The sequence below is a fragment of the Capra hircus genome, chromosome 4 (genome assembly GCF_001704415.2).
Source record: "Capra hircus breed San Clemente chromosome 4, ASM170441v1, whole genome shotgun sequence".
Taxonomy (NCBI): Eukaryota; Metazoa; Chordata; class Mammalia; order Artiodactyla; family Bovidae; genus Capra; species Capra hircus.
Window position 1 is genome coordinate 108,842,495 of NC_030811.1, and position 14,803 is coordinate 108,857,297.

Below are 14,803 nucleotides of genomic sequence, written 5' to 3' on the forward strand. Positions count from 1 at the left end.
ACCACTGCTATCTACATCTACGTCTGTCTCTCTTGGTAGAGACTCTGGATCTCAACTACTCAGTTCCAGCTCGTCTGAGAGAGTATGCCAGGGGAGCCCCGTGGAGTCAGTTTCCATGCTACCATCTTTATCTGTGCCCACCGTGCTCAGGGTGCAGAGAGAGAATCTATTTCAGGTTTAGAGAGAGAAAACCAGCTGTTCTATACCCAGTTTGAAGGAAGGACCAATTAAGCTGCTGTTCTGGAACTGGCTACTTGCAAACATAGTCCCTTTCTTTCACGTCACAATAAAAAGCGTTCAAGTAATGACAGTGGTCACCGGCGTTCTTACCTTGGGGCCAGGAGCACCTGGGAAGCCTGGAGGGCCGGCAGACCCAATGGGACCCTGAAATCACAGGAGAAGGTGGTGAGAAGTTTCCTCCCAGTAAATTCACAAAACAGTAACAGGAGACTGAAGCGGCTTAGAGTGGTGTGGTCACAGTTAATGTTGGCCAAGAGAAAACTGACAGCTAGTTTGTCATCAATAGTATATTATCAGAGGGAAGCCATTCCAGGAATCCCAAGTGAGGTAGATTTTATTTTACATATCAATTTCAAGCCTTGAGGATAGTAGTTCTTATAAACAGACCCTTCAGAGAATGTTTGGCAAGGTGTCTAAAATGGCATTATTTCACAAGGAATTAATAAAGAAGACAGCTCCATCCCACACTCCCAATCCCTCCAAATTCTTCAGTGTCACAACTTACAGCAGGGCCCACAGGACCCACACTTCCATCACTTCCACGGGCACCCTATGAAGAAAAGAGGAAAAAAAGTCAAGTGCAAAGTTAAATGGCAGATATTAGAAGCTTATAAAAAAGAACCAAACTGGAAGCACTCACAGCTGGGCCAGGGGCACCAACACGTCCTCTCTCACCAGGAAGACCGCGGGCTCCCTAGAAGCAGAAATATTTCCAATGAAATCCAGAATTGCTAATTCAAGGGAAAGTCACAGGCATCATTTGCTTTTTTCCAATTTCTAACATATGCAAGAATCCACCGGAGATAAATAGGTCTTGTTCTAATTCCAACTAAAAGGTAATGGATTTCAATTAACTAGGCAGAAGGCTATTAGAAAAATATCAAAGACTACAATGCCAAGGGGAATGGTAATTAGCAAAAACATTAAAGAAGTTCCAGCTTGCAAAGAGTGTACACTTTTTTTATTTACAGTAAAGTAATCAATACTTACCGTTTGACCTGGAGTTCCATTTTCACCAGGGGCACCAGGTTCACCCTACATGGAAAAGGAGGATTGAGTTTTCATTCATTTTATATATTTATATATATATTACTTTTTTCTGATTGGGTAATTTTTACACTATCATTTCAGTTTCAACCATTCATGTATTCCTGTAACATTTCTTATATAGACTGTTTCTCAATTATGCCGACCACGTAAATTTAAAAAATGTATACAATATGGGTTTTTATTGAGATAATATAATATACCACAGTATTAGGGAGATGTGGTCACATGTTATTTACCCTTTCCCCAGTTTTCCCCTTCGATTTTGGGTATCATTGAGACGAGGCTTATGTATTAGGAATGATAAAGAGACAATAGGGTAAATTGCTTGCAACATACTTACCCTCTTTAAAGTTATTTTGAACACAGTATTTTTACTTTTATAAAACATGCATGAAAATTTGAAGTTTCCTAATATTTTACAGAGCTGTATTATTTCCAAGCTACCTTCTTGAGTAAACGGCGGTGGTGGTGGTGGTGGCAATCTAATACCGTGGCATGTGAAAAGGAACTTTCCTTCAAGATAATCTAATTTAGATCTAGAAGAAACCTGGTCGGTGAGACCATTTAAGATGCTTCATTTCTAGGATTTTTATCTGGAGTGTATTCACCGTGAGTGAGCCCTAGAGTGGGAGTCAGGAATTCTAGCCTGTGCCCTCCTACTGGATGTGTGACTTTGGGCAAGTCACTCATTCTCTTTAGGCCTCAGTTTCCTGCATCTGCGAAAGGAGAGCGCCTCCAAGGCTCCTTGCAGCCCTAGCATTTGATGGTGCTGTGATTAGTAGTCTGAGCTATTATCTTAGGCTCCGGGGAGGGGAAGTTTGACCTTATCCATTTGTGTGGCAGCTGCAAAGTTAGAACATAGTCTCCATATTCATGTTCATTTCTGGTCCCACTAGTATTCGTTACTCATTAATTTGTAATTACGTTGGTATTCACTTTAATATCACATTATCTCCTTAATAGAAGAGAGAACATTTTATAGTTGAAAACGCTGTCAGAGAAGAGCCGGGCCAAGAGATAACACACTTCTGAGACTTTAATTACCTAATTAAAATTTTTTTGAGTGTGCACAGATAAATCACAGGAAAGAGGCTGAAAAGTGTATTGTGACATGAATGTACCTATCTAATTAGTGCAAGGCAGAGGGGAATTTGCAGTTTAAAATAACATAGTGTTCTAGTATCTGATTATATGTTTATTTACTTTTATTGTGGCTGCAGAGAACAACTGAAATTACAGGAGGAAAGGAAATGGAGGAAGAAACTATTGACAGTATTTTTGTCTTAATCATTTAATAGGTATTAAATTAAATGAATATTATTCATAATTGGCCTTTTGTTATAGAATCCCATAGTCCTGACCATTGAGGGATTTAAAGTATTGAGGGAATCAGATATTCTTAAGAATATGAGTAGCCTTCAGTGAAACATATTTTTTGATGGTGATAGGAAATTGCAATCGTTTTAAAAACAGGACTTCTGATTTAGTATTTACCTTCACACCTGGGGCACCAGGCTGTCCCTTCAATCCATCCAGACCGTTGTGACCCTGAAAGGCAAATCCTCATTATTAAAATGCTATTCCATTACAGTGATCGGTCAACTCAAACATCTTTTATCTTTGCAGTTACTGTTTCTCTAAGAACCTTGTGACTGCTTCAGGAGAATATGAAGTCCCAGTGCCCCAGCCCCCGACAGACTCCCTCTGTTGCCCTAGGTAAGTCACTAAACCTCCCTCACTTGAAAGAGAAGCATAAAGAACTGGATGCTCTCTCACGTACTTTCCATCATTAATAATTTTATGATCTTCAGACGGCTTTAAATACCTCTTAAGTTACACCCATTTTATATAGTTTTCTCTGTAGGATCCTCATTTCTTGGGAGCTATGAACAGACTTAAAAAAAAAAGCTACATTCCACTTTACTTTCTGGCCACTTCACTCCTTAACTCTCTCTCCACTTGGGCAAATTCCAGGAATTTGGAACCAATATGTGTTATCCAGAAGTTTAAAGGTACCTGAGGGGTTTACTAAAAGTAATCAACATCTTCTCTTTTGTGGGTAAAGAAGGTGCTCACCCTAATGCCCTTGAAGCCAGGGAGTCCAGGAGTTCCAGGAAAGCCACGAGCACCCTAAAAAGAAACACAGACGACAGATGACATTTTTATCCTAAATAAAAAGATCCTGGTTTCTTCCCTCCAAAGTGTTTCTTCTCATCAAAGTCCAAGCTTGGAATCAAAGACTAGCATATGTGTAAGCACAGAGAGGTCACTAAGATGCTATAATTTGAGTAACTAATCCTATGATACTCTTAGAACCCACAATTTAGTTGTTTGCAGTAGGCTTGCTGTCATTAATGTTACATTATTAGCATTAATAAAAACTATGCGTTCTCAACTATTTAACTTAACTATTCTTTTATTTGTTGGATGCCCCCAGTGAGTGTCATAAGTATGACATCTACTTTGCCACTTAGTCTGATTCTAGTTTTAGCAATTATTTGATACATGAGATACCTCTGATGTTTGGACTAAGTGCTGTTATTAAAAAAAAAAAATCTTACCTGTGGTCCAACAACTCCTCTCTCACCAGGTCGTCCAGGTTTTCCAGGGTGACCCTAAAACATCAAAGCATCATAGGGTAAACCTTTTCTTAGTAAACTATCAAAGTGGGGATATCTTGGTTTTTACAGTAGGGGGAAAAATGCATTATATAAAAATATGGATCCAGATACATATCTAATTAACAATGATATTTCCTTAAATACAAGAAAATTAATCATTATTTCATTAAAACATTATTTTCCATATGGGGAGAATTACATCAGGCATATTCAGCTTTTGGCAGAATACTTCATTTGGATCTAGAAATTCTATTTGAGGCAGGAGTATTTAAATGGTACACTTGGAAACGCTTAAGAGTAAATACTTACATCCTCACCAGCCTTGCCAGGAGGGCCAGGTGGGCCACGAGCACCAGCAGGACCCTAGGAAAACAGAAGACCCCTCATTTTGTTAATGCTATCCTAATAAATCTTTTGAAAAAAATACTTATCACATAGGGGGAAAAGTACTCACAGTCTGACCAGGTTCACCAGGCTCACCAGGAGGTCCCTGGAAACCTTGTGGGCCCTACAAGAAACACAGTAAGTCACATTCCAAGCCTTTATTTAATTCTCTGTCTTCTTTACATAAGAGAGAGTACAGGCTCCCGGTACTTACAGGGGCTCCAGAGGCACCAGGAGGGCCGCGAGGTCCCATCAGCCCCTGTGAAGAGGACAGACACAGTTAGCACTGGCGAGTCATCCTGGCTTTGGGGTGGGTTAGACAGGACTACCTCGGCAGTGCCACAGTCTGCGATGCGCTAATGAACAGAATTGTCCTGGTTTCATTTCTTAAGTATTTGTCCCTCCCAAGGAAGCATTTACTGACCCAAGTTTCTTCCACTGTTTCTCTGCCTTTGCTTTCACCTTTTCTCCTAACCCAGAACATAACTTGGTTAGATGGCATGGCCACAGGTTCCTTAAATTCATGTGCAGTTGGGCATACTGAGGTTCTTCTAATGAAATGAAGTGACTTAGTCTTTGCATGGTACAGAATCTACAACTACCGTGCATTCAGCCAGTGAAGCATTTCCATCTGGATTTCCTTAATCATATGTCATCTCCTCATATCATACCTAACTAAGAAACTGGTGTTTTTCTTGCCACAAGGGGCATAAGTTACAAAAGATCGAAAGTCTTTCTTAATGATCAGAGGGAGGTTATAATCTCTTGTTTAATAATCTTATGTTATAATCTTATGGCTCCATTAAAGGCTATTAGTGGCTGCTGAAAATGTCAAACCAAAGTGGATGTAGTAAGGGGTGAAGGAAAAATAAAATACTATTGAAAGTCCTACTGGAAGAATCTATTATATGTTACTATTGTTGAAAATATGGCCCAAATGGCAGCAGACTGTTCTCCCCTTGGTTCTTCATTCTGTTGCACAGAGAGTCAGACCAAGTGTTGCTGGCTCGGGAGCTGCATACGCCCGTGAGCCCCCTTTGCAAGGCCCATGCAATTTCTTCTGTAGGGGCCATGCCTCTAACGCTGAAAGTACTGCACAAACAGGCCTCAGGTAATTTGTCTATGGGGGCTCTGCAGTCAAGTCTGCCCCACTGTATTAATGCCCAGAGTGAAACAATACAGATTTTATTAAAAGCACATCATTTTAATTATAAGAATTATGGTTTTTTTTGGTTTTAGAAATTGCTTCCACGTTAAAAGAGAAACTGTCACTATTCAATCAAAATAATATTTTCAGGGGTACATTAAAAAATAATTTTCCTTGACACCATGAATTTTTTATTATATTTATTCATTTTTTCCATGTATTTGCAACAATTTCATTTACATAAAAGGTAGTTTATTTTGTGGAGGCTGTTGGGTGGAGGATGATTACTCATTAATTCAGAGAAGAACCCTTTGGGGTTTTATAGTTACTGATTTTCCAACATGGAAATTTATTTTAATGCTTTATTGCTGCCTATCTTGCCTGTTTGTGAAACAAATATCTGTTGATTACATATGTCTGTGAATGCCTGTCAACGCGCAAGCTTAAATTAGATTTCACTGATATTTAAAAGTAAAACATGACGCTTTCTGCCCACCAGAAAGATGTTCCGAAGTCAGGGAAACCTGAAATCCATATTAACTTTCCAGACTTATGTAGGTGTTTTTTTTTTTTTAATTGAATGAGTTACTATTTTTTTTTAGCTTCTTCTTAAGATATGGGTACTGCTTTTAATGCCCAGCATTAGCTGAAATGGCTAGTTTCAAATATCCAATATAAACAAAGCCAAGAGAAAATCTCTACTTCCTCATTTCAGCTATGAATGCTTTAAATTACCAGCAAAATCAGGAAATTGGAACTCATCAATTAAAGGCATATTACTTCTCAAGTGAGAGTTTTAATTTACAGAAAATATTGTCTTGCCCTTACAGTGTATTAGCTTATTGCGGACCATTAGCTACAGCAGAACATCTTTTGAAGACAGAGCATTGCATACATTGTCCAGGTAAAATTTATATTTTAAGGACTATCTTAACTTTGGGCAGATAAATACTTTTGTTTGCAAATAATTAATTAAAAAATCACTAAATTATGTGTGGATATGTACTAAACTGCAGCGTTTAATCAACTTAATGTTTTTACTTGTAGCAATTTTCCCCTTTATTTTATACACATGAGTATATATTTTGCATTTTCTTATCAGTTTTTTTTTCCCCTAACAAAACTCACTAATGCTTGTGAGAAGGTTTACTTGTAAAAGACAGACTTTTATCACCACAGTCATATTCTCTCCTATACTGATTTATAATTAATCAGACTTTTAAAGGAATTTTTTATCAAAAATGGATAAAAAGAAACATTTCCTATATTACTAATTCCTTGAGAGATGGTGAGAATCTGTTACATTCACTGTTTGTATCCCAAAGGCATAATAGAGTTTGGGTCTCATCGAAGATAGCTGGTAAATACTTGTTGAATGAAGTAATGTTTTATTCAAGTACTAGATACATAAGCCATGATGTTGAATATCAGACATCTTGCCTGACGTTCTGTCATTAACCACATGTATGTCCTTGGGAAAGACCTTAAACTCTCTAAGTAGAAAATGAGCTTCCTCGGTGACTCAGATGGTAAAGAATCTACTTGCAATGCGGGAGACCCGGGTTCTATCCCTTGATTGGAAAGATCCCCTGGAGAAGGGAATGGCAACCCACTCCAGTAATTGTGTCTGGAGAATTCCATGGACAGAGGAGCCTGATGGGCCCCAGTCCATTCGGTCACAAAGAGTCAGACACCCCTGAGTGACTAATACACACACACACAGAAAATGAAAGGGCTAGACTAGACCTTGCTGATCTAGACTAGAACTTGCTGATCCTTTCCAGCAAGTTCATAGAACTTAATAGTTCTGGGTCTCTATTGGTTGCTTAGAATTCTATGCAATATTAAAGGGCATAAAAAAGTTAGTTAGAGTGATCACTCTTCTAAATTAAACTGGTTTGCTTAAATTATGGTTACTATGTCCACAGATTATTTCTTGGAAATAAATATCTGATCTATCATAAGGAGGCATGTTTGTAGAGAAAATGGAACCCCCTTACCTAAGCTTAGATTTTTATAGATTTGAATACAAAAATAGCTACTGCTTTTATCTGATCTGAGTACTATTAACCTAGGTAGCTAAATAAATAGCTATGTGAACTTTAAAAATAAAGTAAATTCCCTATTTAGTACTTTTTTGGCTAAGATAAAAATTGGAGATAAACATACCATTGGTCCAGGGCCACCTCCTTTTCCATCAAACTGAGCAGCAAAGTTCTAGATGGGAGAAAAAGAAAAAAAAATATATATATATAAAATAATTATTGGCCATATAGTTCATTTTTCTCATTCTATTTTTAAAGATTTTCCTGTTGATGTTTAAAAGGGAGCAGTATTTTTTACATCATTCTCAATTTAGACTTCCCTACTGAGCTAAATTCCTAAAAAAATTCAAGAATTTAAAATTTAGGGCCACCCCTAGTTTGAAATAGGGAGCTTCCCTACATTATTTTGAAACTTTTCCTGCCCTGTTAACCCTCTCACTGCAGTCTCTACCTGTACACTGAGGAAGAGAGCTTTCTAAACTTTAAAAGTCAGTGGGCGCCCCTGATAAGCAGAAACCAAGAGAACAACTTTGCATTCCCACCTGTTGCCCTGTTCCTCCGGAACTACACAAAACGACTAAGGGATCTTTTTCTTGCTGTAGTTTCAAAAAGAGTATAAAGAGTATTCAAGTTTAGAGGAAAGTTAAATTAAAATGCCCCTTGGAAGATTAAACTTTTAAAAAATAGTTCACAGTAATAGCTTTACTGTTAAAGATCTCTCTTATAGTGGTAGATCTATTAAAGAAGGTGCTTTTTAATGCACTCAGTAGATAAGCAATCATAATAAGATCTTTGGGGGAGAAAGGTCTTATTTTACCGGCATATAGTTGGGTATTAGAATCAGGCTTCTGATTCATAGTGCTAACCAATTAAGCAAATATGTTTTCCTTCCTGCAGTGAGGCCATTTGGCGCTCATACCATTGTTAAAGCATAAAGCTAAAAGAAGATATTAATGAAAAAGGGAAATGTACTTTTCTCAAATTAATTTCAAACAAATTAAACCCAAAATGGCTTTGAATGTTGGTTCTGCAGACTTCAAGCCAAGGAGAATAAAAAGAGTAGGATGTTTGTGAAATTGCTTGAGATCAGGGATTTCATTTATAATTCAATCTAATCAAACTTTTTAATAATGCAACACCTCTTATTTGTGCCCCATTGATAAAAGATATTAAATTCCCAAGTTAAATAATGGTCGCAAGGGCTGCAGCTACCTTCAGTGAACACAAAGACCTGTCCTGTAATTGACAAGGGTGCACAAAGAGACCCGCCAAAGCAGAGTCTTGAATGAAGAAACCAAAGAAATGAAATAAAATACTATACTAATATCCAAATAGCAGACTCTCCCTCAGAACCACTAAAAACAAATTCCCCAGTGAGTCTTCTTCCAATACAGGTATAAGAAACTGAAGTTAACGATACTTAAAGACACCTTACCCCGCCAAGACCAGGGGGGCCAGGAGGGCCAGGGGGACCAGGAGGGCCTGGGATGCCGTCATCACCATCTCTGCCTGGTGGGCCTGGTGGACCCTGTGATGGAAAAAGTGAATTACATTAGGGCTAGACAAACTCCATGGAGACCTGTACTTCAGAAAGGAGCCCTCAGAATCCATGTGACAAGATCGGAAGTTGGTCAGAAGGTACACGTGGTGTGGACGTTTAAACTGCCACATTCGTCACGATTGACATGGGTCTGTTTTAGAAGGAGGTTTAGTAGCTGGTGTCCAAAGAAGACACAAGACAGGATAGTTCCCCTTGGAAGAGAACTCTGTCAGCCATTTGATATTGAAGCATAAAGGAGCTCCAGTATTCAAATAAAGCTAAAACTTATAGCTATAAATTCACATGGTTAACAGTGCACAGTGATATACTATGTATGTGTGAAGTTGCTCAGTCGTATCCGACTCTTTGTGAGCCCACGGACGGTAGCCTGCCAGGTTCCTCTGTCCATAGGATTCTCCAGGCAAGAGAATACTGGACTGGGTTGCCATTTCCTTCTCCAGATATACTATGTATATTGACTGTCAATTTCTAATTGATGAATTTACTCAATTATTTTAGTATGTTATGTGTGAAAAAGTAGATGAAATGACAATTAACAGTCATCACAGCGTAGAAAATCCTGCAGTTTTCCTACCATTAATACTATTTATGTTAAAGTAATTTACTGACATAATCCCACCTGTAATAAATTGCTTGAGTGGAATACATTTAAGTCTGCACTTCTCAATGGATACAAGGTATGGGCATTTATATATTGATATCACATAAATATGGCAAGGAGATCTAAGAATACCATGAAAAAATGCAAGCCTAACTTATACATTTATTAATTTAAACAGAAACATGTTGTTGACTGCTGGTTCACTATTACATTCAGCCTACATCAGAGATCTTACTTGAAAAGTAAACAAAGCATGTTGAAAAAGGGTTAGGGTCATGGTGGAGTGGGTAGGCACATCTCCCATATGTATGTGCTGGACATGTCACCTTAAAGCAAAGGAAGACCATGCAAGGAATATGGCTGTCTATAATAGGTTTGCTTTCTTAAAGGATAATCTTGACCTAAAAATAATATTGATTATATAGAATTATGTTCATTCACTTTCTGTAAGGCATTATCTGCTTAAAAGGTAGGCAATTATCTGGATACATAACATTTTTATAAACTGTCAGACTCCTGTAGTTTCTGATATGTAGTTATTAAAATATGGGCCAAAGCTCTTTAATAGTTCAAAAATTACACACCCTTTCTCCGCGTGGTCCTCTATCTCCACTTGGGCCCTATAAGGAAGATACAAACAGCACAATAATAAATGTCTAAGCAATTTCCAGTGAATGAGCAAAGCATTCTTGATAATGATTAGTCAGGAGGCTGATCTAACCATAGTGGTATCAGATAGGAGCTATAAAAATAGCACAATACAATAGATAAAAATATTTTGTTTTTATTATAATTACATATAATTTTGTTTTACACTGGGAGATTGGAGGCTATAGTCTCCAGCATTAGGGCCAATATTGTAACCACTATTTTTAGAAAGATAATTTCTGTGGATAAAGTTATTATTTTGTAACGTCAATAATAGCATATTTATATAGTCAAAGCTCTTTAAAATAAACTTTGTCTACTACCTATAATTAATACTCAGTTCATCTCTAGAACAAAAATCTTTTCTTTTTTTTTAGTATGTAAGTCACCAGTTGTATAATATAAATGTAATTAGAGATGACTCTGGAAGAGAATAAAGCTTTATTATCTTACATATCAAAGCTACTTCATTTTATGGTTTAGCTAATGCATATTCATATGCACAAAATCTTGACAAGGTATTTTCCTTCTGTAGTGTACCATAAGTTTAGTTAAACTCTAAGTTATCTCTGATCATTTCAGATACAGGGAAGTATTAGATTCTTACCTTTCTTGCAGTTGCCTAGAAGAGAATAAGTAAAAGATTATTATGAGGAAAATTGTATAAATTTTAAAATGGCTCCCATTTCCATGTAGTATACAAATATACTTACAAATTATACATACTGCACACTACTATTATCTTAATATTTCAAAGTACAATTTACATTTTACGAATAAAAAATATGTACAGATCTCAGATATATACTTATCTATAATTATACCTCAAATTCAGTTCATGAGCTAAGAATTTGTTCATAATAATCTCGCAGATGACTCCAGGGAGTGACAAAATTCTCTAGCTCGATGAAGTCTAGCTTCGGGGAACCTGGTGCTAACACCCAACCTTCTACTGAATTATTTATTCTTCTTTTCTTATGGGTGTAGGTTTTAGGGTGGCCTTATTCAGTAGCCCCGCCCACTTTGGAAACTGGGGTGGGTACTTTCTAAGGCAACCAGAAAGGTTGGACTACCTTAACTCTTCATATTTTTGGAAATTCAGGTTGGTCAATACCAATATAGCTTCCTTTTCCTTCCCCAGAGACGACTACTGTGGCCAAGGTAATCAAAGTCTAAAATTAAAAATTCTAAAAATAATTTTACTCACCTCTTGTAAGGCTATAGAGAAAAAGGGAAAAAAGAAATAATTATTAGTATTATTTCACTGATCACCAGCAGTAATTAACAAATGGGTATACTTGTCTATAAAACTGACTGACTTAATTAAAGGACCAGCTGTATTTTTTATTAAGAATATTCTAATGACTTGGAAATTATGCAGGTCAAAATTATGGCAGGGATCAACAGGACCATTTGTTTTAAATATTAATATGCAAATATATTTTGAATTAGATTGTTAATTATTTACTATTTTATAAATGCTGTGAAACATTAATGTATCTAAAGGATACTTGTAATATTTAGCAATTATGATGGTAAATTGCACAGTGACTCACTGAATGTGAGCAAAACCAGTAGATTGATGAGGAGTAATTTGTAGTTTAGATAATTTTTGATACTTAGAAATTTAAAAGGGGGGAAATTTAGGAAACTACATTACCTAAAGCAGATTTTGTTTTTTTATATAACATTAACATTACAGTGTTTGTACCATTCTTAATGTCCTTTTTCAAAAGGACTAATTTGTGAATTAGTCACCATGAAAATGGATTCATTTGGACATCTGAAGTTTTGCTTTAAATAGGTTCACTTAAATTAGGTAAGGTCATTTTACCAACATATATCACTTTTGGCCCTGAGAAAGAATTGCTCTGTATAAATGGAAAAACTGCATTAAAGATCTAGAAAAATAATGGGAAAAATACACCAAAGTAGTATCCTCCCCCTTTGCCATAATTGCTCTAAGTCCTTAAAGACTGAATTCCGCTCCTACAGTATAAAAATTACAGGCTAACACAGGATATAAATGTGGCCAAGTTGGCAACAAAATGAATCACCCCAAAAATTGCTTTAATTAGGTGGCCAAGAAGTGTGTCATTTGGAGTGAGAACATCTGTTGTAGCAGTCACAATTGAGGAGGGTGGACCACATCCAGCCCTGATATTTAAGGGCAATTTATGAGAATTACTTTTAAATTAGGAAAATGATATGTTTACTTCATTGTGTTCATCAGTAGGAAGAATAATTATGCCTGGGCTTGATTAACGGAAGTCCTCATGGTTTTGGAAAGTTGCCTTCTAATTATTCAGACTGAGCCATTTTGAAGAATGTGTGTTGGGTAACTTTTATTCAGACTGGGGTTGGATATTGATTAGAAGTTGAATTGTCTTTTGTATCTTCAAACTTCCCTAGGTCTATTTTCATCTTTAGAAAAAGACCCTTTTCCCCCACCACCCTCAGATCTCATAAAAAATGAACCTGGTAATGTGAATTTGTTCAATGCAATGATTCCTTAGCATTCACAGCGTGCATACTAAAAGTGGATGAAGGGAGGAAACACACACACAAATGCTTCAGTGATGATGCAACAGTAGACGCCGTGGCATATGGGTGGAGCCAAGTTTTAGAGTGGGGTGTGGCCAGATACCCAATCGGGTCATAAAACCTACAGCTGGAAAGCAGCCTTGGAGTCCATCCAATTTCTATCCTGTGTTTTAGAAAAGGCTCAGTTTGACTCGCCCACAGTCACATGATAAATTACTGGCAGAGTCATGGGGGAAACCTGGGTCTCTTGAGACCCAGATCAGTGTTGATAATTTCTCAACTTGCTAAGTTCAGACTGCTAAGTTCACAGGGACCATGTTAAAGAGATAACTCTCAGGCTCAACAAAAGGCAGGGCAGATTTTAGCTAAATCATGTTACCATTACCATGATCAGGTAATGAAATGAGAAGTTAATTACATTTCAGGAAGTATCCATTTTCCTTGCCGGGAAACACTGACTAGCTTTTGGGACTGGGTTCAAGGAGAAATGCAGACATTCTCTGTATAACCCTGTGGAGTCTTTAGATTGGGGATTCCACCAGCCTTAAGCCCTGGTCCCCTGTGCCCTACTTGTCCTCCCTCCAGAGGGCGCTTCATGGTCACCATCATCCAGACCAGTCTTAAAACACCCAGAGAAGAAAAGTCTTTAGGGCGTGAGGTTTTTTTTTTTTTTTTTAAATAACTTAATTAAAAGGTTTTCTAAGCCAGGCCTCAGGTTTCGCAGAGGTGGGCATCAGGGCAGTTATGGGGCCTTTTAGGTGGAGGCCTTTGGCTTCCTTGGTCATGTCAGAAAACATCTCATCCTTAAAAGAAAAAGATTCTCTGCTCCCTTTGAGCTTCACTAGCTGGAGGATCCAGATGAAGTTCACAGCTTCAGTCCGAGTTAAGAGAAAAGTTCCCTAACTTTTGGCGAGAGTCGAGAACCTCTTTTGATTTTCATTTCTACAGTATTTTCCACGTTTCTCCTATATGCCAGCGTTTCTCCACATGCCAGAGAGCCTGCCCTCCTAGCTGTCCCTGAAACTTGGCGAGGTTTTCCATTTCAGACCAGGTTTTCCTGCCCACCCCTCTAACCTCTTCCCCAGACTGCCCGAAACAAGCTGAAGGCACTTACATTGGCATGTTGCTAGGCACGAAGTTACTGCAAGCAGCAACAAAGTCCGCGTATCCACAAAGCTGAGCATGTCTACCACTCAGACATGCAGACTCCTTGTGTCGCAGAGCCCCTGGGTCGCCGGCGGAGGTATCACCTGGCGGGCGGAGGCATGCAGTCGTGGCCAGTACCTCCAACTTAGCCGAAACCTCCTGCCGCCTTGGTGCTAGAATAATAAAGCCCGGATCTGCCCTATTTATACGGCCCAAGTTTCTCCGGCCCGAGGGTGCCTCCAAAAGCGCTTCCACCAATGGGAGGGCTGGGGCTGGGGGCCCGGGCAGCCACAGCTGGGAGGAGACTGCGGGGGCGCCGAGGAGGGAGTGCAGCGGGGGGAGGGACGTGGCCACGGGGCTGGCTTCTTAAATTGGTTCCATTCTTTTTGAGGACGTGGACACTTTTGAGGCTTTCAAGGGGAAACTCTGACTCGCTGTCTGCATACCTCCGCCCTCCCCATCCCCCCTCGCCCCGGCCTTCCTCCCCGCCCTTTCCAAGTTTGGAAACACTTATGGACACGTCGGAGGGCTCTGCTGACACCGACGTGGGCAGAGTTTGCAGCTCTCGGGGGCAGCCCGGCAGCTGGAGAAGGGACGGGAGCCTAGAGATCAAAGCGGGAGCTGTCCAGCCCTGCCTACCTTGTGCCCTGCGGGCCACCGGCAGGGTGGAGGGCTCTGGGGGCAGAGGACCCGGAACGGGTCCGACAGCGTGGCGCACCCGGAGGCCGCCCTCCTTCCGACCCCTCCACCCTGCCCCTCACCCCCGCCCCGCTTTTCTCCAACTCTGGGGCGTGTGTGCGCCCACTTTTTCAGAAG

The 14,803-nt window shown here is 39.0% G+C and overlaps 1 protein-coding gene across 1 annotated transcript in view; it reads right to left on the reverse strand.

Moving 5' to 3' along the window:
* The window catches only part of COL1A2 (collagen type I alpha 2 chain), a 37,277-nt gene extending 22,770 nt beyond the window's left edge, over positions 1 to 14,507 (reverse strand). The window contains exons 1-16 of the mRNA XM_005678936.3: positions 13,956 to 14,507; positions 11,505 to 11,515; positions 10,905 to 10,919; positions 10,234 to 10,269; positions 8,923 to 9,015; positions 7,612 to 7,659; positions 4,510 to 4,554; positions 4,366 to 4,419; positions 4,221 to 4,274; positions 3,852 to 3,905; positions 3,367 to 3,420; positions 2,785 to 2,838; positions 1,231 to 1,275; positions 881 to 934; positions 746 to 790; positions 331 to 384 (exon numbers count right to left, since the gene is read on the reverse strand). Coding sequence (XP_005678993.1) covers positions 331 to 384; positions 746 to 790; positions 881 to 934; positions 1,231 to 1,275; positions 2,785 to 2,838; positions 3,367 to 3,420; positions 3,852 to 3,905; positions 4,221 to 4,274; positions 4,366 to 4,419; positions 4,510 to 4,554; positions 7,612 to 7,659; positions 8,923 to 9,015; positions 10,234 to 10,269; positions 10,905 to 10,919; positions 11,505 to 11,515; positions 13,956 to 14,025 — 786 coding nt within the window. The 5' untranslated portion in view covers positions 14,026 to 14,507. The remainder of the gene's footprint in view (positions 1 to 330; positions 385 to 745; positions 791 to 880; positions 935 to 1,230; positions 1,276 to 2,784; positions 2,839 to 3,366; positions 3,421 to 3,851; positions 3,906 to 4,220; positions 4,275 to 4,365; positions 4,420 to 4,509; positions 4,555 to 7,611; positions 7,660 to 8,922; positions 9,016 to 10,233; positions 10,270 to 10,904; positions 10,920 to 11,504; positions 11,516 to 13,955) is intronic.